Consider the following 23,074-nt stretch of genomic DNA (forward strand, 5'->3'; position numbering starts at 1 on the left):
TTCCCTTGCCAGGCACAGACCTCCTCACTGGTAAGCTTTACAGAGAAAAGAAATTGTCTCCTATGCCTACAAATCTCTGCTCCTTCAAACAGAAATATAGATCAATAAAGTTTGCTTGTGTTCAGACAATTCTGCTTTCAAGAAATCAAGGAGTAAGTGAAGAGAAAAATCCGACCCAACAGGAGGGACTGACAGCTAAATGAAGACCAGCTCAGGGATTCTGGCTGGCGGTGAGAAATAACCAGACATGGACTGGCGCAAAGGCTCGGCCCTGATCTTTCCAAACGACAATCGCGCCTGGATGCCTGGGCCCCACGTGGATGCCCGTGATGACATCCACAAATCAAATCCAGGTCAATGAAAGCAGAAGCTGGGGAAATTGGGCTTTCCTCTTATCTCTGCTACCCTGGAATGGGAAATGAAGATGTTTTCAGGATTGGCTGTTATCCCCCTTTATTCATAAAGAAAACATTTTTTGCAAAAGCAAAAATGACCAGCTGTCCATATGGAGGCAAATCAGTTTACTCAAAGGAAGCCAAACCCTAAAACAGACCAGAAACAAGGTGGATTATGGTGGTTTAAAAAGAAATCTTTTCAATAAGAAAAAATCAGTTTGGGATGAAAGGTTTGCTGGAATCATTCCTAGAGTGCCACAGGACAATCATAGATAACAGGCACATTCCCCCCTACTGGACAGCAGTTAAATTCCTTCTTACTTATAACTTTATAGTTTAGCCTGCAGTAGTTAACATCTGTATGCAAATGCAGCAGTTCTGGATGATGTATGAGCCCAGTGCTGAGGTTCTAGTCTCCTGATATCAGGTGTTGTTCAGCTCAAGTAGGGGAGTAGTTGGGGAGGAGCTAATGGTTAATACTAATTCTTTTGCCTCTGTCCTCCTTCAAAGAAATGCAAGTATCTATGGGCCTAAAGCCAGAGCACAAACATCCTTTTCCTGGGCAAAAAAAAAAAAAAAGTGCATGTTCTACATCTAAAATATGGACATGCTAAAAGATTTGTTTGAGGGCAAAACAGATTGAATTTAAAAAGGGGGAATTAGTTTGCAGTCAGACTGCCCCCAATGAAGCCAAGAGCCACATCCATACATGGATGTTCACGCCTGTCTCCACAATCCAGAAGTTCCTCAAATATGCAGAGAAAGAGCCACAATTTTGGGGCTGAGCAATAGCACAGCAGTAAGGTATTTGCTTTGTATGCAGCCAACACAGGATGGACTCCCGTTCGAATTCTGGCATCCCATATGGTCCTCCAGGCCTGCCAAAAGCAACTTCTGAGCGCAGAGCCAGGAGTAACCCCTGAGCACCGCCCCCCCCCCAAATAAAGAACCACAATTCTGAAAAATAAAATTTAGTCACAAAGTTTATCCCAAAGCTAACCAGCTGGCCCTTCTCTGAGCCTTTCTCAGAATACCCCCACATTCTCACATCTTTTGAAGCATGTGGTAGAGAGAGGAGCTCTGAGAACTGGTTTACTCCTTCCTGAAGGAATAACATTTCCGGGCCTGCTATCTAAAGCAACTTTTGTTATTTAAAAATAATATTATTATTTAAAAAAAAAGTAAAACCATCACAGAGAGTTGGCGTGATAGTTCAAAATAGGAAAGAAGCTACCTGATATGCACTATATAGGGTCTCAAATTTGATTCCCTGGTACCATATGGTCTTCTGAGCACAACTAGTATAGCCTAGTGACCCCCAAGACCACAGGGGATGCCCAAAGGAAAAATAAGTTCTAGATTATTCAAAATGCACAGTGACTGACCACTGAGTCAGATCAGAGCTGAGAGCCAACAGTGCAAATAAAAACATGCTCTGCAAACTTCCTTCTCTGTGCCCATGTGCCTGAGTGTGTGTGTGTGTGTGTGTGTGTGTGTGTGTGTGTGTGTATACACAACTTGCCACATAGCCAAGCACTGCAGTGACCACAATCACTAGAGGGGTCATTTTCAGGAACTGCCAAAAGGCCTGGAGTCTCCAAATGCTTCTCCTCTGGCTTGTTGCATTTTGGGTGGGCGGTGCTGAAAGAAAGGGCAATTCCCCGCAATCAGGGTTTAAGTGAGTGTTTGTCCCTGTGTGAGCTGCCACGCTGGTGCAGAGCTGCAGGGTGCCCGGGAGCTGTTACTACATTTGATTTCACTGTCAGTAGGAAGCTTCATTTCTACCAACTGTTAGCGACTCACTCAGAGAGTCTTGGCTTCCTTTCTAGAGGCTTCCACCGGGCACCCCACCCGCTTCTCTATTTTCTTTTCCTTGATCAGTCTGGATGCCCCCATTCCCACGTGGCCACGTACATACACAAACCTTCAAATCCCTCTGCAGATCTTGCTGTGTACCTCACTCCCAACAAGCCGGTCCTTTGGCCCTGTCTGATAGTTGACGTGGATGTAGCTCGTTCATTCTGATTTCTGAGGTCACTCACAGGCCACAAGAGTAAAACTGGTTGGACCACATCTTTCTTGGTGGTGGTGATTTGTTTTTTTCCTGGGTGGGATGGATTGGAACTAAATTTCTGCTGGGCTTATTAACCAAAAGGTGGGTGTCATGGGGGGAATGCTATCATGCACAAGGTCCTGCTCTTTTGTTATGCTAATTGCCATTTGGATGTCTGCTTCTAACCACTCTACAAAAATGGTTCTGAATTGTTCACTTTGTCACCCCAAAAAGCTTTATTCCTGAAAAAGAGAATGACATGGGTCTGCAGGCAGGCGATTGGCGACAACCACTTGGGCACCTTTGAACAATGAAAAGCAGCTTTCAGGACAGCAAAAGCAAGTGCCGAGTGAGCAGACTCCATCTGAGATCAGGGAGAGAATTCTGGCTGAATGGCAAAGCAATTAAGACTTAAAGAGCTCAAACGGTAATTAAGAAAAATTTCATTCATGGGAAACAGGTAAGTGTATGCATTCCTAACTGCGATCTAGGGAAGTGAGGGAAGAAATCAATGCAGACTGAGGTGTGCAGAGCAGAATCATCCATGTCTTTAAGCAGATCAAATTCATGAAATTGGCTGTCAAGACGGGATGGTTGTGATTTATACCCGTCCATCAAGCGTGTGGACGAACGGGAGGGATGCGGGACACAAGCAAGCGGCTGTCGCTCCCATTCGCAAGGAACCTTTAATTTCCACAGCGCCATCTGTTACTAAATCTCATTCGCATCTCCCCTTAATCTGGTTTAGTTTCATAATACTAATTCTTCCCCTGAACCCCGAGGAACACAAACCTCCACCACTACCACCAAAAAAAAAAAAAAAAAAAAAAAAAAGAAGGGGAAAAATACCCAGAAGGGCTTTAGATCTTGGTGTGTGAGAAATTGAATATTATAGACTAAAAGTGTTTAAAGGCTCTTTGCTATAAAAATTTATTCCTGGTCAAAGAATTTGTTCTCAGGCCAGAGAGAAATTGTTTCTATATGGGCATGAAAGAAAGGGCAGCTAGTGGGGACAGGAAAACACAGGTTGTCACCCAACACAATTGTTGTCAAGTTTAGTCACTCTGAACGGGCTAGAAAATCATTTGGTCATGGTTTTCCCAAGAAGAAAGCCTGAAATCGTATTTTCGTTAAGGAAACATAAGAGTGATGTGTATATTCTGAAAGAGGAAGGGACAAGGGAAACCATATAGTATGTAAAGGCAGTGCTGTGTGAGGGTAGACATCCCTCATCTGAACCCCTCATCTCTCAGCTCAGACAGTTGGGGGACTACCTCCTATCTCCTCCCTACTAGTCAACACACTGACAATTACACTAAAGTCCAAGTCCACAGGTCTTGCTGCATTCCAGATACAAGGCCCTGGAACATGCATTTCATGGCTCACGAGGAGGGTGGTGACCCTGCAAGGAAGAGCCAGCAGCACACAGAATGCACACGAGGTAACACAATCTGTTTGGTGATAGGCTGGCAGAGTTTAGGAATCCAAATTCACTAAGCTGGCCACCAGCCATAGTTCCTATAAACATGGAAGAAGTCTTGCTCTTGAGCAGCCTAAAACATGGCAGGGAGGTGTGAGCTTCCTCATTCCCTTTTGGTAGCTATAAGAGGAAAAAGCACCCAGGAGCACATTTCTGAACACAAGACTTGACCTTGTAAGCCTTGTAGCTGGAGTGGCAAAATCTTAACTCTTTTCACATCATCAATCAGTGACAGAAAGTTTAAACCTTCAGAAAATAGTCTGTCTTTACTGAATCTTCAGATTAAGTCAGCATACAGATATTTTCAAATGTTAGTCACAATTAATGATTGTTTTTTTTAGTATTATGGGACGCTGTTAAGAAGATCAACTGTTGGTGGAGAAATAGTATAGTTGGTAGGACACATGGCTTCCATACTTCTCACCTGGGTTCAATTCCCAGCAACCCATATATTCCCTCCAAGCCCTGCTAGAACTGTTCCCTGAGAACAGAGCCAGGAGTATGCCCTGAGCACCTCCATGTGTGGTTCAAAATCCATAAGTGGAGGGGCTGGAGAGGTTGCGCAAGCAGTAAGGTGTTTGCCTTGCATGTGGCTAACCTAGGACGGACCGAGGTTTGATTTCCCAGCATCCCATATGGTCCTCCAAGCCAGGAGTGATTTCTGAGCACATAGCCAGGAGAAACCACTGAGCATCACCGGGTGTGGCCCCAAAAAACAAAACAAAACAAAATCCATAAGTGGTAAAAAGTGTGAAAAAGCACAAGATTTGAAACTGGAATAAATATAGGAATGCATGAAGATGTTACATATTCATCAGCTATGAAAATGTTAATGTGTGTGGCCAAAGAGGTGGCGCTAGAGGTAAGGCATCTGTCTTGCAAGTGCTAGCCTAGGACGGATAGGGACTTGATCCTCCGAGTCCCATATGGTACCCACAAGCCAGGGGTGATTTCTGAATGCATAGCCAGGAGAAACCCTGAGAGTCAAACGGGTGTGGCCAAAACAAACAAACAAAATGTTAATGTGTGTCAGGAATACAAGTAAGTAGTCAAAGACCACAAAGACACAAAGATACGTAAACATGAGTCAACATTGTGAAAGTTTTTATTGTTCATTAAGGAAGAGACTAGTTTCACTATGCCTAAATTCTATTTAATGATTTGCATTATGGAATTTTTAGAGGTCCTATAACAGGTGTAAATTAAAAAGCCATTTTTATTCTTTGCTCTCAAAAGAAGGAATGAAAATGCCCAAATTCTAATGTGGATGTTATACAAAAGAAACAAACATTCAGTGCTGGTAATTACCAAAAGTAAAACTGTTTGTGGGGCAGATCTGGGGGTGGAGGTGGGCATTGAGACCCCAAGATGTTTGTGAAGAAAGAAAATGAGTCTTTGTAAGAAGTTGTGTATACAGAGTTTTTGTTTATTTGGGGACCACACTATGATCAGAGCTTACTCCTGGCTCTGGACTCAGGAATTACTCCCCCCCCCCCCTCCAGGGATGCTCAGGGGACCATATGTGGTATCCAGGATCAAATCCAGCTTATTCATATGAAAGCAAAGCACTTTACCCACCAGCTCCAGATTAGAGTTTATTTAGCCCTCAGCTAAAGACGAATTATCCCTTATTCCAAAACAAAACAAAAACAAAAATAACCCTGTGAAATGAATGACATATGGCATTGGAATAGACAATAAAGAAGATACAAACTGTGGTCAATGCAACAATATGGCTCATTAGCTATGTTATCCTTGGGAGTCAGGTCCAAATACAGTGATCCATGGAAGCACAGAGTCTCAGATTGTGTTTGTGTGACTTTCTAAAAGTGGCAAAACCTACATGTAAGAATAGAAATTGTCAGCAGCCTCTGGAGCAAGGCATTCGGATTAGCCAGAGGGGACCCAAGGATGCCGGCATTCCTGTGTGCTTTCTGGATCACGTTTGTTCAGACTTGGCTAAGTGTACACTGCAAAGAGTTGCGTGCATGTCTTATCTCAATTAAATTGAACGGAGAAGAGAAATTCACACATAAAGCTCAAGACATCATGACTTGAAATAAGCAGACGCATCTACTGCTTGCTCATACAATCAGATTTCAAACCATTAGATCTAGAATATTCTTCAGCTATGCCTAGTTTGATCTTTCATTTATACCCATGGCACCAGGAAGTAAAAGAGACAAAGTATTTAAGAGTAGCCAGACTAGGAGAGAGAATAGAATCTGAATTCAGGGTTTCATCAAATTTGTTCTTCATAAATTCATAAATAAGTCAGTTTCCAAATTTATAAGCAAGGCAAGGAATAAATCAGAAGATTAGAATAATCTTTTTGTTTGTTTGGTGTTTTGGAGCCACACCCGGTGACACTCAGGAGTTACTCCTGGTTATGGGCTCTGAAATTGCTCCTGGCTTGGGGGACCACATGGGTTGCTGAGGGATTGAACCGTGGCCTGTCCTAGGCTAGTGTGGGCAAAGCAGATGCTTTGCCGCTTTTCTCACTGCTCTGGCCTCGGATGATTAAAATAATATTGAATCTCATTCTAATGACTTGAGTACTAAATTGTTATAGTACACTCTTAAAATTTGAAAAAATATGGGTCACTGGGCCAAGTGGGTGGTCCAAAGTCTAGAGTGCAGGTTTCCCATGTGGGAAGCTAGCTCAATCCCTGGGGTTACATGGTCCTCTAAGAATGGCCAGAAGGGACCTCAAGTCCTGTGTATGGATTAGTCTCTGAGTACCACCAGGTGTGATCCCCAAACAAAGAAAATCTATGATCACTTTAAACACAAATAATCTCATATATTCTTGTGCTTATTTTGGAAGAAAGCTTACCTGATTTTTATCCCAAATTTTCTTTCCCCCATAAATGGAGGGGGGGTGGCTTCAGCAAGCAGGCAATGTAGTGACAACATGAAATAAACAGGCCACAGTAAGTAATTCAAGATGCCTTAAACAAGATGGAGGGTTGGAGAGATGGCACAGTGGATAAGACCTTATATATGGTCAGTCAAACCAGGGTTGGTCCTTGGCACCCCATGTGATCCCGACCCTTGCCATGAGTAACTTATGAGCCAGAAATGTTGGAGGTCGTTAGCAAAAAAAAAAATTTTTGATTTTAAGAAATGAAAAGAAGACAAAGAGAAGAATCTGACTCTTAAAAAATTCCACTTTGACAAATTAAAAAGTATGAGGGACTGAACTGCAGTAGTACAATATATACAATAGTTGTAAAACTAGGCCTGACTTCAATGAAACCGACCATGGATCATAACTGATACAGATTATTTTTAAATTAGTGAAGTAAAATGTTTTTTTTATCACCAATGTATTAGCTGTTTCTCAAGCAGAAATAAGTATCCTGAGCAGGAAAGGAAATGAATCATTGACCATATTTTATCTTTCTGGGGGAATGAAGGTTTGGCACAACACCTGGAGGCATCTTTAGCTCCGGGCCGCATGTGGCTTCTGGGGACAAACAGGCAAAGCAGAAACTGGGCTCCTTAGCTCAGTCAGTCCTAATACTTCCCAGCACATTTTATCTCTTCTTTAATGTTTTTTTCTTTGCCCATGGGGTGGGGGGAGAGCACTTAGCCATAATTTAAGGATTATACCTCTCATTGGTGTGTTCCTGAAAAGAGAACTCTGAGATGAACATACCTGGCATTTCCCTGCAGACCAACCCTCTTAAGTTGACAATCTGTCCCTACAATGATTCCACACATGCTTACAAGCTGACAGCCAAGACCTTTGCCAAAGCCAAAGATCCTGTCTTTTCCAAGATCATTTCAAACCTTTTTCCCAATCAGCACCAGTGTTCACCTGTCTTCATGCTGATCAGAAGGGCCTTTTCTTTGGCTTCAAACTCCTTCCCTCTTCTCTTGTCTAACTAGTGACTCTTCCTTGGTAAAACTTCACCAGTTCAACAAGCTTTTTTTCTCACCCTCTACCTCTTCTTGGTGTGCCCAGAATTCCATTAGTCTATTTCTATGCGTCATTCTGTTTACTATCATTATAGAGGGCTGTGTATGTATTCTCTTTTTCTTTTATCCTTTTGCAATTGTGGAACATGATTTACAAGGTTACTGATAGCTGAGTTTCAGGTGTGCAATATTCCAACATCAATTCTGTCACAAAGTTAAAAAACCTTTTTAAAAGATAAACAGATGTGGTAGGAGTGATAGGGTGCAGGGTATTTGCCTTACACTTAGTTGATATCCCTGGAAATCCATATGGTTCCCCCAAACCTGCCAGAACTGATTTCTGAGCACAAAACAAGGAGTAAACCCTGAGTACCACCAGATGTGCCCACCCAAAAGGAAAACAGAAAATGAGGTACCAGTTCACCATTGGAGAACTGACCTGGTCTCCATAGATGTCAGTTGCTGAATCAGTAAAAGCAAAGTACAGCGTGACTTGCATGAGAATAAAACTTCCAATCATCTGCATAGAATTCCAGGACCAGCAGTAAGCAAGAGAGAAAAGAAAAAAGACCATTTTAGGTTGAGGAGGATAAGCCAGAACTTGAAGAGCAAAGGAGAGGCCCAGAGAGTGAAGGATGAGGTGGTGGGAAGAAAATGGCCTAAGATGCAGAAACACATTAGCAAGGGGCAGAGCTCAGCTGGGATGCTCCTCCAGCTGGAAGACAGATGGTAAGTGAGATGTAAAGTCAGATGAAGAAAAGGAAAGAAAATATAAGCATCATCAAGATACCTATCTGTACTGGCAGTGACACATAAATATACATAAGAACTCATCAAGCTTAAAGTGTCTGCACAATGTGCAGTTTAGAAGAAAGTGAAACACAAAACAAATGATTACTTGGTGGTCGAGCCATACTTGATTATGACAAACCAATCGCAGGCAAGTCTGCAACAATCTCAAAATTAAAGCTTATGGGTTATTCATTTGTGAGGGACAGGTTGCAGTCACACAAAACAGTGCTCAGGGGGCCAGATAAAGTTCTGGGAACCAAAAGTGAGTCAGGCCCATGCAAGGCAAAATGCCTTTCTCCCTGTACCATCTCATGAGTGTTTCAAGCACCAAGTTTTGAAATAAGCAATATTTACTTTGAAAATCTGGGATTCAGCTTCTTTGGCTTTATGTCTTTAGCACTAGTTATCTGAAATGCCTGGGAGCAATTTCATTCCTTTTCATTTCAATGGGTATTTGTTGAATGAACACGTGAACCGCAACTGGAGGCATCCTGATTTTTCACTGTTGTCATTTGTTATAAGCCTGATCACATGGGTTCCTATCTCTAGATTACAGCCTCAATGCCATGACTTTATACACCACCTCTGACTCTAAGACCTGCTCATCATGCTCTTAAAGATCACAGCATTGACTCTGCTACTCCTCAAGAATAGACCGAATTCTCAAGATAATGTTCCTAAGAAATACTGATATGATTTTATAGGTCCCACAAAGACAGCCGAAAAGGCATTTATCTTTGACTTCATTTTACAGAGGAAGAGAAGGGACTGTGGATTTAGAGACAGAAATGGAACTTGAATATTCTGTGTCTAAACTTGGTACTCTGCACTACACAGAGATCTAAGAATGATTCTTCAGAACACTGGACTAATATTAATAGCTATGGCTTTTGTTTTTCAATACTCTCAGTTTCTTAAACACCTGGATACTCAGTATCCATCAGAAATTGTATCTCTGATGAGCCCAAGACAGCAAGATGACAACAATTAATGAGAAAAAGTAGCTTACGCCTTCTATGAGGAGTGAGAAAAAATGAATAATAGAGTTGAAAAGTCAAAATTGCTGAGCAACTTAGAAATTACTGGGTTATTTATATCATGAAAGAGATAATATTATCATTATTATTTAATTGGTATAGAATTAAAACCTTTCAACTAGGAAGCCCTGACTTCATTTCATAGCATAAAAAATGGGAGCTAGGTATTAGCAGAAATTTCAGGTCAACTCGTGGCTATTATTGTCAATATGTTTAATTAATATCTATCATGGAACTCACTGTATCTGTTATCTGATAATTAACGAGACCAATTAATGCCTATCCTTTCTAAGGTCTAGGAATGTTGAAACATGAGAGAAAATAGGCACACAAATCTTGGAAGAGCTCAAAGCATTATTACACAAAGAGAGATTATGCTAAATTTGTTGGACCAATATCATTTTTATCCAGAATAATAAAATCTGAAAATAAATCAGATTCTAGTTTTGAATTATTGCCCCCACCCCTATAACCCAGGATATTTAGAAAAAAAATAAATATCAGTCCTTGCTATTTGCTGGTTTTTTGCTTTTTTTTTTTTGTCTGTTTACACATTTAAGCATGCATCCTGCCTTTCACTGATTTGCTCACATTGCTTTCCCAAATGATCTCCTTCATTCAGCATCTCTGTGGGGAAGGCAATGCTAGTTGTTGAGAGCTAAGCTTGAAGTGACTACAATCACCAGCCTTTTCCAAGGAGTTTCTACGTGCACAAGGAGTTTCTATGTTGAGAAGATCAAGATCATTTTTCCCCAAAGTACAATGTGGGATATTAAGTAGAAAATCAAAATCCCTGTGCTAAGAATGCAGCCCTGTTAAGTTATATAAAAGAGACTTGCCTAGGCAGAGTTGAGAACCTGCTTTCAGTGTCCATGGGGGCAACAATTCATTGGACAATTCATTTTCCTGGTAAATGAGGGTAGAAGTAAATCCTCCAACTGTTTACCCATATTTGAGAATCACCATCATGAACATGAGCAGAGAATCTGGATCAACCTGTCTTGCCACCATTGGAGAAAAGTTACTCCCTGTCAAAAGCTCTGGTGTTCATGTGGGCATCCTGGCAAACTTGGCTGGGTTGCCCAAATGACCTGGGCTTTTGATCTTACTGGTGCAAGAATCAGTAACAAATGTCTCAGACTCAACAGCTGCCAGGCCCAACCCACGCCTCTGGAGCCTCTGTTGGCCCACAAACTAATGTGTATCCGGGACAGTTAATCTTTCATCTTCTTTCTTTGGGAAAAAAGGTTGAGTTATACCCAGCTGTCCTCAAGGTTTACTCCTAGAATCACTTCTAGTGGTGTGCTGGAGCCCCTGGGTGGTGTAAGGGATGGAACTAGGATGGGCAGGATGCAAGGTAAGAGCTCTGTGAGTTCTCTCTCTCTCTCTCTCTCTCTCTCTCTCTCTCTCTCTCTCTCTCTCTCTCTCTCTCTCCCCAATCTGTCTATTTCTTTCAAATTCAGGAATCATTCTTATTCCCAAACACAAGAAGGAGGATGGAGTGAAAAAGAAAAAAAAAAAAAAAGAAAAAAAAACAAGCTCGGGCATCTTATCAAACACTTATTACTCAGTAGCCTACTGATTGAATGAAAGAAATGTCTTATCTCCCTCTGGAGCCTCTCTTGCCCCCTGCAAAGTGCTTGTTCATCACCAAGCTGCTGATTACATGGGAAGAACCATAAAGGCAACAGAAAAGCATCACCCATATTCCATACATGGGCAGGAACAACACAAACTGGCCAGATTTCAGTGCGAGTGGGAGGAAGAATTCAAGTAGAAACACAAGCAAGAAAAAAATCTGCTTCTTGCTCTCTTCAGAATTTTCCTGATGAGGCACTGGAGGATGCAGCTTCTCCACAGGGTAGTGAGTAGAGAGATCTCACCTTAGAAGTGGTTGCCCCATCGCTTGTCAGGATTTCCTCCAAAGGCACCAATCTCCCCCCAAAGCTCAGCTAACAGAAACTGAGCATTGAGTGTGGTGCTGGCAAGGGGAATCCTTCATCCATCTTTCTATCTGCGGAGCATTGCACAGCACAGAGCTGCATGCTGGGGTCAGAACTGGTACATCAATAAGATCATCTGTGCTTTGACTCGCACTGTCTGTATCAACGACGCTGTCAAATTTCAACTAGACCATCGACAAAAATAGCCCTCACTATGAAGCCATGATAGTCAGATGACAGTGTGGAATTGGCTGGGGGTTCCTTATTCCTGAGGAAAGCCAGAGATTTATGTCCCAGGTGCTAAGGGCAAGAATGCTGTAAAAGTGAGGAAATATGGCAATGGGGGGCTGTACATCACAACGGCATAATTATTTATCTACAAAGTTGGCATTCTCCGACTTCTTACACACAGTCTGGGAAATTCATATATTCAAAGGAGACATCATAATCACCTGCCGCAGGCGGTGATGGATATGTGTTTAATCCAAATGACCACAATCCTCCCTCTACCTGTCACAGAGGGCCAGGGGAAAAATGGAATTTTCCTTTCATAACTCTTGAGGTTGAAAGAGGAAGAATCTGGAAGCATGATGAGTGGTTCATTCCAATGGACAAATGGACCAGGGAGGCCAGACAGCAGGTGCGAATAAAAGTCATTGTGCTTTAACTAAGGCCATTTGCACTTGTTACACTAAGGGGGGAGGGTGGGTGGGAGATAAGAATTTTTTTAAAAAGAAGCAAGAAATGATTTCTGCCTCTTCTTTTCTGAAGTCTGAGATGTCCCACTGTTGGAGACTGTGAAATCCTCCCTACTTAGGGAGTTCACAGTGCCCCTTACCTCTGTCTGAGATCTTGTGTATCTATTAACTAAAACTTACTTGTGCAAATGCCAAAGAAATTGAAACTCTTGGCTTTATTGGCTAGAAAGCTTCTCCCTCGGATTTTCTCCTTTGAGATTTGCAGAAATCCCTAGTTCTCATTTTATAGCCTCTCAGGAAAGGTAAATGACCTGTAGTTTTTAATTTCTATAAACCCACTCTAAAAGGCTGGGCTGAAACCAAAAGACTGTTTATCATCACTGATCCAGAGTTGTGGGCCCTCAACTATCTACTCCCCATCTCTGCTTCTTCCATCACACTTTACCTTGCTAATTTTTTGGCAGGGGATGCTCATACCTGGTGGTGCTCTAGGGCCATTACCAGCTCTGTGCTCTGTTTAGATACTGGGGGACTGTAGGATGCAGGGGATCCAATCTGTGTCCTCTGCATATAAGACATGCTCAGTCCATAAAGCCCTACTTTTAACCATACAACTCATATACTTTCTGTGACACGGAAAGGCTGTTGTTTGGGGAGTTAGGTTTTGTTTTGAGGGTCACACCCAGTGGTGCTTAGGGGTTCCTCCTGGTTCTATGCTCACTTTTGGCAGTGCTCAGGGTACCATATGTGGTGCAGGGATAGAACCAGGGTCCAGGTTGGTAAGGAGCAAAACAGCCACCTAAATTAAAGCCCTTATTATCTATTTCTCTAGCCCCTAAATTGTTTGTTGTTGTTTGATTTTGTTTTGGGGAATCATACTAAGTGGTATTCTGGGGTCAACCCCTGGTGGTGCTCCAGTGTTCTGGGGATTAAGTGGGAAAAAGCATCAAACTCGGATTTGTTTTATTGTTTGTTTGGGGGTCACACTCAGGGCTTATTTCTGGTTCTGTGCTCAGGGATCAACCATTCCCTGCAGACTCAGGGACCAAATGGGATACCAGAAATCGAACCCAGGTCAACTACATGCAAGGCAAGTACCATCCCTGCTGTACTACTGCTTTGTCCTGAGCCTATTGTTTTGTTGGAAGGGAGAATTTGGAATAAAAACTGACTGCATGCCAATTTGAGTAGCTTTTGTTTCTTTTTCTTTTAAAATCTTCATTTTCCCATCTGTATTATGGCAATTTTATTACAGATTCATTCAATTCATCATAACAAGATATTCCACTGGCATATATCCATCACTTTCCCAGCATCTTATTATATAAATAAAAGATCATCCCAGGAAGTACAATCGGCCCCATGGATTGGCTTAACCCTTCCTGGGAAAAGTCCCCGGAAGTAGCTGAAAAATCACCCCCACAAACACACAGTCACCACATTTACTGAGTCACTCCAGTTCAAAACGGAACCAGGCTCTCCTTCTACTGTGCTTTTGCGACTTTTCAAGAACTTCTAAGAGATTTAACCCTGCATTTCTCAGAGGAGAAAAACTGCAGACAAATTTATGCTTGAATTGCCTTTGACCTCAAAGTAATCTGAGAATTTTCACTCACTCTTGCAGAGTTTAAAGACTGCAAACCCCCCCCCAATAAACCATTATTAAACACTTTGTTTCTAGAACTCACACTCTTCTTTCACCCAGTATTTGCAGAGAAGCATTCTGCAAGCCACTGAGTTTCTACTTTCCCCTGGCTTCCCTCTTGGCTAATTTCAGAAAGTGAATCTGGCAATTATAAGTAGCAGGAGACAGATAAGGCCTCACACATATGGGAGCACTAGGTGGAATGCAAGCTCCCCTGACTAATCCTTATTATGACTCATTTCTACTTCAAAACTGGTCTGTTGAGGTAAGAAGCTAATTTGGCTTTGAGAAGTGAAATCTCAGTTGTATGTTCTTTTGGGGGCTAGGAGCAGTTCTATTGTTGTTGTTGCTATTATTATTATTATTATTATTATCATTAAATATGATTATTGATTACTGGTTGGGGCCACACCTGGTGAGAGTAGTGATCAGGGATACTTTTAGTGCTCAAGAGAACATGCAGAGGCAGGAATTGAACCCAATCTAGAGCCATGCAGATAATGTGCTCTAATCCATTGAGCTAAGCCTCCAAGTCAAATATTTTTCTAAGAAAAAGTTGTAAAGTATGTGTATGTATGAGTGTGTGTATGTGTAATATTTGTTGAACTTGATCTTTTTTTTGCATGGTATTGTACGCTATCACTCAACTTCAAATATCTGAAGGGATATCCCTACACATCTCTGGCTTCTGCACCTACAGTTTAAAGCTTCCTCTCTTTTCTGTCCTAAGAAAAGCACATCCAATGAAGACTCAGAGATGAGAGTCACACTGGCAGCCAGACCCTAGCAGGAAACAGGAGCAAAAAAGCCCCATTAGATTTTCCTCATGATCCAAAATGTCCTGAACATGGCTGTTACTCTTCTTGTTACCCTTATCAGCAGGACCAGTTTTCTCTCTCATCCTGATTTTCTTCCTCCAAATCCAAGCACATTTGAATCTGGGCATACAAGGCTTCATGCTGGGGCCTGTTAAGGCGTTCCCACAGGAAACAGTGCAGAATCATGTTCATTCAGTCTTACCTTGGTACTCAAGGAAATAGCATATATTTAGCTTTGCCTTGGGAAATCCCCAACTGGTCCTACTGACCTCTCCAAATAAGAGCCCTAAAAATACCTGTGACTTAAGAAACCAGTCCTCTTCTTTCTATGAATGGGGTAGTGAACTTCCTTAGGGGCTGGCTGTTACCAAGTAACATGGAGGCTCCTTTTTGCTGTATGTCCCATATCATTAATAACATCTTAACTGCTCATACAGTGCAGTACTGGAAGCAGCTAAACTTTCCAGAAATATAGTCCATTTCCAGAACTATAGCCCAAATATAGTCTCCATTTGATTAAACTGTCAATGAAGACTTTCAAGAAGCACCATTACAAGAAGATCTGCTTTAAACACAGAGGACGTGCTTCACAAAGGCCTTTATTTTAGTTACTTTTCTGTTTCTCATGAACCTACTTGAACCGCCAAGTGACAGCACTGTTCTCTGGTTAGTGAGTGTTCTTAAGAAGGTGCTACATTCCAAAGATGAGGAAGCATCGAGGCTGGGAAATGCAGCTTCTGGCCAGATCAGCCAGCACTAGAGTCACAACCAGGAGGCCTCAACCAGGAGAATGATCCCTGCTGAGAACTGGGGACCCCTTAGTGAGCACTGTGGCTGACTGAGCACTGTGAGCCCAGGGAGAGCCAAGACTGGCAGATGGGTGAGCACTGCATTCAGGCATGCACACAATAGTGGAGGAAGGGAGAAGGGGTTTATATCACTCATTGAAATAAAATCTGAATATCAGAATTTCAGAGAGAACCAATGGTGCTCAAGGTTTACTCATATTCTTTGCTCAGGGATCACACCCGTCTAGGCTCAGAGAAATCATGAGTGCCAGGTTCTGAAGAACCATATGGGGTTCTGGGTTCCTAGGAACCATATGGGATGTTTTTAATTCAAGCAGTGCAAGGCAAATGCCATACCTGTTGTGCAATCATCACTCTGGCACCTGTTTGTAATTTGTAAAGTTGAAACAGAATTTTGAAGGGTGCATACCAAGTATGACTAAAAGCAACAAAGACAAACCTTCAACTCTTACCAGATTTGAACAATATTCTTTTTTTTTTTTTTTTGGTTTTTGGTTTTTGGTTTTTGGGCCACACCCGGCAGTGCTCAGGGGTTACTCCTGGCTGTCTGCTCAGAAATAGCTCCTGGCAGGCACGGGGGACCATATGGGACACCGGGATTCGAACCAACCACCTTTGGTCCTGGATCGGCTGCTTGCAAGGCAAACACCACTGTGCTATCTCTCTGGGCCCAGCTTTGAACAATATTCTAAGACATTTCATCCCTTCTCTAAGGAGTCTCCAAATATTCATAAGCACTCTTGAAAGTTGCCAAGGAAGCCCCTGGGTCAACTCCTGGAAGGTACCAGTGGTTAACAACTTCCACTCCATGACCCTTGATACATCTAACTGGATCAGCAGCAAAGAAAATCTAGAGGAAGAAGAAACAGTTTTCCAGAACAAGCTCTACTTGCAAGTGTAAGTAAAGACCCTTATTACTAACTTAGTGAAAATACAATCTCTCCTCTATTCTTTTTGACTAAGGCATTACGATTTTCAAGATGATTCATAAATTGGGTTGAGTTTGAAGCAGATATATCACCAGTATTTATTTCCTGCCTCTAATGTCCTCAGTTCCCCTTCTATCATTAAGGAGTTTTTAAGTTTTTAAATTTGAGTGTTGTATTGGATGTTTTCAGTGGTGTTGATTCCCTGAGCTTGTCCCTGTGGATAGTTTTTTACTTCCCTGCCCTTCTCAGTTCTGTAATCTAGAGAAGAAGAGTACCTTGTTTTCACAGCTAGGAGAAAGTGATGTAAAATGCTATTTAAAATTCTTGAGTACCTGAGAAAGACCAAGGACACACATGGGGAAAAGGCTTACTGTATGTTCCTTTAACATACATAAATTTTATTTTGGGCCCTTACATTTTATGATCCTACTTGAACTCATTAATACAAATATCTCATTTTATTTGCTACAAATATCGCATTTTATTTGCTACTAGAAATGAATTCAAAAGCAGCATCAAAGAAATCATCTCAAATACATATTTTTGAAAAAAAAACCTGTGGGAGGTTGTTTATAAATGTTTCCTTGAAATAAAAAGCATTTTATTTTCACAAATATGGACTTTGTTGCTTGCCATATTGTGAATTACCCATGTGATTCATTTGTGCATATTTACTACATATATAGATGTTGCCTATTAAAGTTTACTGGTTTAAAATATCAGATTCATTAAATTTGCCTTGCAATTGAAATGAGTCAAGCAATATGAAGTAAAAGGAGCCTAAGAATCAAGTTTATTCTAGAATTCTAAGTGCCAGGTGCCCTTAAGGGCAGAGAGAGAATCAGGGGGCAATATTTACCAGCAATATATCCTCCTTTCACAGCTACCTCACAGCTTTAAAGCACACAAGCCAGACCAACTAACACTCCCCATGCACCCGTGTTCCTCTATAAAATAAAAACAAGAAGAGAGGCAAAAGGTGGTTAATTAATTTAAATAAAAGCTGCTGCCTGTTCTCAAATGATATTATTCTCTAAATGGCTTGGGGCGGTGGGAACAGTGTGACTTCTTCTGAGCCCGGATATTTTCACTTTCATTCAATAGTTCTTCACCCACATTTACAAGAGGTGAGCACTATTTTCATGTAAACGCCAACTTTTAAGTGTAAGTGACAATGAGAGCCTTGTAAACCTCTCCTTAGAAACAAAAAGATGGCTTTTTAAACCAAGTCTGGAAAAAACATTGTGAAGAGAACTTTTCATATTTCAACAGTCTGTTTCAGAAAGACCAAATTGACTCTGGTTGACAATTTCTCTGTCCTCTATTTTTTGTGTGAATCCGTACTTCTTAGGGTAACTGACCTCTTTATAGAGACCCGCCCCCAAAGCGCCAAGTCGAACACAGATTTCTGCAACTGTGGTAAACAGTATATGAGATATTTATGATGGGACACAAATTTAAAAATAAATAAATTTAGAGTCAAATTTTTAAAAATCACTTATTCTAACTTGCAGGTGGGAAGAGAGAAAGCCTCAATATGAAATACCATTTGCTCCAAAATCAAATGTATGGTTCCGTTCCAAATCATCTCCATCCCAAATCATGGTTCAGAATGAGCATATTTATTGTATGTCTGCGAAACTGACGCGCCCCAATATTCATGTCATCAGTTTCCTTTAGACGACCCTTCCAGAAGGCCCCCCAGGAAGTCTGGTATATTTGAGGCTCAAACCTCTTTCTCCCAATCTCTATCCAACTCCAGGGCTGGTAATCTGCATCTAAATGCAAAGCCCCAGTCTTGGGTGGAGCTCCGGAGTATTCCTGGGCGTCTAGGATGGAGAGGGGACAGTGATCCTTTCCTGTTACCTTTCCCCGCTCCCTCTATTTACTTATCCCAGTTCCCTAAATAATTCACACCGCCTGCCTCTCAGCCCGAATGTTCCTCCAAAGAGCCCCGCGAGGAGCGAGCGCAGCCACCAGATGGACGGCTGCATGCAGCAGGTGGGGCAGATGGTAAAGCGCCCGGTCTAGGCTGCTCGCGCCGGCGCGGCCTGCCTTTCCCTTCCAGGTACATTATCATCATCCCAAGCCTGAGAGTCATGGGTCGGGGGTGGGGTGGAGGAAGTGGGGCATTGGCAGATCCTTCCCATGCGATACACAGAGGACACTGAAGTCAAAGGCCAGCTAGCTGCCTGTTTCCTCTAGACCCCCCCCCCTCATTCCAGCTCCTGCAACTCCCAATATATTCTGCCATTGCTTTTTGTGGGTTTGGAGGGAGGGTTAAGAACTGTTTAAATTTTTAGGACTGGGGGTATAGGTTTCGAGACAATCTCTTTTAACTTTGCATCTGGGATTTAAAATGAAAGGGAAGTGTGGGGCAGAGGAAGAGAAGATTCGCTATAAGGCGATAGGGAAAAAGATGAATTTGCAGGAAGAGCTTGCCAAAAAACCCCAGTGAAGTGAAAACCAAAGACAGGACGGATGGATGACTCAGCTGCTCATAGGTGAGTGAGCTCTGCTTGCAATCAAGAGAGGAGGGAGAAGTGAAAACCCCATTTTGCTAGCTTCCTGGTACCGCAGAAAGCACAAGCTGAGCCCGAATGGAGATGGTTCTGTGTCTCATATTTCTAGTGTCATTCCCTTCCAAACTTTGTCCTTCTGTTGTACAATTGTGCACATGAATGTGCATGGGGATGCAGGCACACGCACGCGTGCGTTCGCACACACATATGCCATTGTGAATCATTTCCACTTGGATGCTTGCAACATTATGATGAAACAGTACCTCAGTAACACGGAGTATACATTTTAATTGACCATGAATACTCGGCTAAAATTTTCTCAAGATATTTCTGGCATATTCCAACGAGTGATAGTACCATGGCTTGAATCCTTCTAGAAAATAGAACTGATGCCAATCTCAGTCTTCCTACCTAACTTCACTCATCACTTAAAATGCAAAGGACAATGATTAAAATGGCTTCAAGCAAACAAATCTGTATCTTCTTTTTTTTTTTTTTCTTTTTTGGTGGGAAGGTAGTAGAGTCCCCACCTACTGATGCACAGTGGCTACTCCAAGCTCAGTGCTCAGAGGGTATTTCTGGCAGTGCTTAGGGGACCATATAGTGCTGAAGATCAGACTGGGGTCTTGTGCACGCAAGGCAAGACCAGCACCTTAACCTCTATGCCATCTCTCTAGTCCCCCAGTCTGTGTCTTTTAAAAACAAAATGTGTCAGTAAAATGCAGCTACTGAAAAGATCTTGCAAACAGAACCAACTGCTCTTGGGTATTTTTTCCCCCAAGTCCTAGCAAATGGAAGTCCCTAGTTTGAGAAATTCAATCCGGCTTGGCTATTTGGCTGCATTACTGGACAAAGACAGTAGTAGCTGGGAGATGATCCTCAGATAATGGGTACGATTCCTTGTAAACAAAACAACTCACTTTCTATAATCATTGATTGACGAGACGAGTTTATGAATTCAAACCTTTCCCTCAAAGCCAAACTACCGAAACTTTCTAGAGTTAAAGAACCCTCTTCTTTCCGCAATCCCTTACTTTCCCTAAGATCTAGAAATCTATTTCTTTATGGCCTGATCTTTTATTTCTAGGAAACTTCCATTTTTTTTCCTATAAAACAAGCTGTATACAAATGATTGTGAGCAATTGAAAATGCAAAGGCAACTTTAGTGATCAAATTGCCAAAGGCTAATTTACAAAGAAGTTGGGCTGGACTGACCAAAGATAAAGCCAGTATCATTTAAAAAAACAAAACAGAAAAAAAAAGAAAAAAAAACCAGAAAATCAGGTGGGAATTATTGTCTTATATTTCTTACCATCAATCTCTTACTTTTCCACATAAAAATTTTATTTCCTGAATTTCGAAAGTCACTTTTCTGAAAATTCCCCATGTTAGTCCATGGAAAATCGGGTCTTTTAGTCTCTTATCTATATATTCCAGAGCCTTGAACATAATTCTTTCCATTCTTTCAGGATTTTAGTGCCTAGGACAGTTTCTACAAAGAGTCCAATATTTTTGAATCCATGAACAAGAAAGTGCAGTTGAAGGCACTAAATTGACTAGTCAAATGATTGAAAAAATTGCAAAGAAATAGATGTGATGTTTTTTGAGGCAATACGAGAAGTTGCTATAAGCAATCAATTTGACACTAGAGAGTTGTTATAAAAAATACACTTCAAAAATCAATTTTAAACTGGTATTTTTGAAGCTTGATTTTATTAACTATCATTAAGCTACTCACCTACAGCCTAATTAATGTACATAACTGAGAATAGTTAATAATACCAAACAGAAGAAAATGGACATTACTTAGAAACAGATTATCAGGCCCACGGTTATAAATTAACATTTAAGCACAGTGACTATGGAATTAAAATGTAATTTTTATAATGTATATATCTTGCAATGATTTGGATCATGGCAGTGCATTCAATGTGAATGAAGACTGCCGCAATGAAACTAGCAACAAATATTCCATTAATAATTGTCTTTAAGTTTCAGGCAAAAAACTTTGAATTTATAAACTAAAAAACAGCATGTATAAGCAAAGGGGAAAAGAAACCAATAGGCTATAACAATGTAAGCCTCAGGCATCAATGATAAAAGTTATATATGCAATGCTGTTGAAAGTGAAAGATCACTACAATTTTAATTTTTCACATTTTGAAATGAATAAGGACTGTATTAATTTCAAAATGTCTTTAGCTAATCCACAGGATAAAAATGGCTACATCTGAACCTATTTCGGGAGACTGCATCGACTTTGCCACTATCAGTGTGTTGTCATTCCCTGCCCATGCACAGAAACCTTACATCTAATTTTAAGTTGAACATTTAGATTGTGCCTCTGCAAGCTTGTTGTAGCCGTGTTTAGCAGACAAGACTCCAACTCCTCTGACGACTGAATTGGAATTTCTTCATTTCAGAGTGTTTAAAATTTCCAAATACAAATTTACCCAAATCTAATACAGAAAATCAAGGACAGTCAAAATTCTTGATCTCATACAATACAGCATATGCTAGAATCAGCACCATTTTAAAAAAAGAACCTTCTCTCTCCTAAATAAAATATTAATAAATGGGCCCGAGTCCATAAATTCCAATTTGTTCAGCTTGTTCAGTTCATGCAGTCCTTGATATTCACCATGATTAGATGGGTTTGGGGAAGGAACTGGTTCTTAGTGAAATTGTACTAATTGGGAAACCAAGAGAGCTTAGAGGAGACTGTATTAGGCAAGGGTATATTATCCCTAACAAAACTGATAATTTCACTTAGGTTACCTACCTAGGTGAACACAGAACTGAAGTCCGATAATTACACACCATACACACACACACACACACACACACACACACACACACACACACACACAACTTTGGAATCAAGAGTGATCGATCCCAATTGAAATCTACAAAAAGCCAGGCTGCCTGCCTGAGGCTCACGAACCCAGGCTAAGCTCTGACCTAGGTTTCTGCTTCATTTTGCTTTTGCCCCAGGGAAAGAATTTTCTGCCCAAGTTTTGAGTTCATCCCTTAAAAAGACACAGGGCTTACCAGCTGGGCTCTGGAGCAGGACACACTCAGCCCAGAGTTCTGCATACTGTTTAGGAAACACTCACTTGCCTCCCCTATAGCCTAGTGGCCTCGGCAAAGCCAGGCCAGCTTCTGTTTTTAGTCCACACAGTGCTTCAGTGTTAATCCTGTTTTACGTTGTTCACACCTGCTGCCTGCCTGCCCATGTGGTTTATGCTGCTTGGAGTAATGCTGAACTCAGAGCCACAGCTTTGGGGGGGACACAGCCAGATTACTCCACTTTTGCCTCTTTTTATTTTATATATATTTTATTTAAATACCTTGATTACATACATGATTGCCTCTTTTTTAAAAAGCAGCCTCCTGGTTTTGCTGATCAATCAAAATGCAGAGCTATTATTTTTGGTTTCTGTTTTAAATATTGGGGGGGGGGGGGTTGTTCTTGTGCCACACCCAGTGGCAGTCAGGGTTATTCCTGGCTCTGCTCAGGAATCAATCAGTACTGGCAGCCTGGCAGCCTAAGGGACCATATGGGATACCAAGGATTGAACCCCGGTCGGCCGCATGCAAGGCAAACACCCTCCCCACTGTGCTATTGCTCCAGCCCTGCAGTGACATTTTGAGACAGGTTGAAACCCTCCTCTGCTTTTTGTACAAATTAGGGTTCAATGTATGCCAACAGTTTTTAAAAAACAAACAAACAAACACATTTCAAAGGTTTGATCTAACCAGGAGTATCTACCTCTGGTGCTGAGAATCCTTTCTCAAACCATTTGCACTGAAAATGCCTAGTTTTCCCTGCAAGTCCCAAGTGCTACCCGTCTCATCACACTGTATCACTTTCAAGAACAGAGAGCTGAACTGTCAGCAGCACCAGCCTGTGACAGGACTGTAACTTTTACACTCAGGCTCCAGTGCTCTCACTGCCTCCAGTCTGCATCACAGGCAGTTAAGTGGACATAAAAAACTCTGGCTTCTTCCCCGCTTCCCTGCCCTTCT

The 23,074-nt window shown here is 41.6% G+C and overlaps 1 protein-coding gene and 1 long non-coding RNA gene across 9 annotated transcripts in view; both read right to left on the reverse strand.

The window, feature by feature from the left end:
* LOC126003365 (uncharacterized) overlaps window positions 1-23,074 on the reverse strand; it is a 1,166,220-nt gene that overhangs the window by 384,215 nt on the left and 758,931 nt on the right. The gene's annotated exons all lie outside the window — the stretch shown is intronic.
* ESRRG (estrogen related receptor gamma) overlaps window positions 1-23,074 on the reverse strand; it is a 530,543-nt gene that overhangs the window by 176,453 nt on the left and 331,016 nt on the right. For 4 of the 8 annotated variants that reach the window (XM_049769525.1, XM_049769523.1, XM_049769524.1 and 1 more), the window contains exon 3: window positions 8,292-8,372. The exons of the other annotated variants lie outside the window; for them this stretch is intronic. In XM_049769525.1, the coding sequence (XP_049625482.1) occupies window positions 8,292-8,302 (11 nt within the window). In that variant the 5' untranslated portion in view covers window positions 8,303-8,372. The remainder of the gene's footprint in view (window positions 1-8,291; window positions 8,373-23,074) is intronic. 8 annotated transcript variants of the gene reach the window in all.

Source organism: Suncus etruscus, chromosome 3, assembly GCF_024139225.1.
Source record: "Suncus etruscus isolate mSunEtr1 chromosome 3, mSunEtr1.pri.cur, whole genome shotgun sequence".
Classification (NCBI taxonomy): Eukaryota; Metazoa; Chordata; class Mammalia; order Eulipotyphla; family Soricidae; genus Suncus; species Suncus etruscus.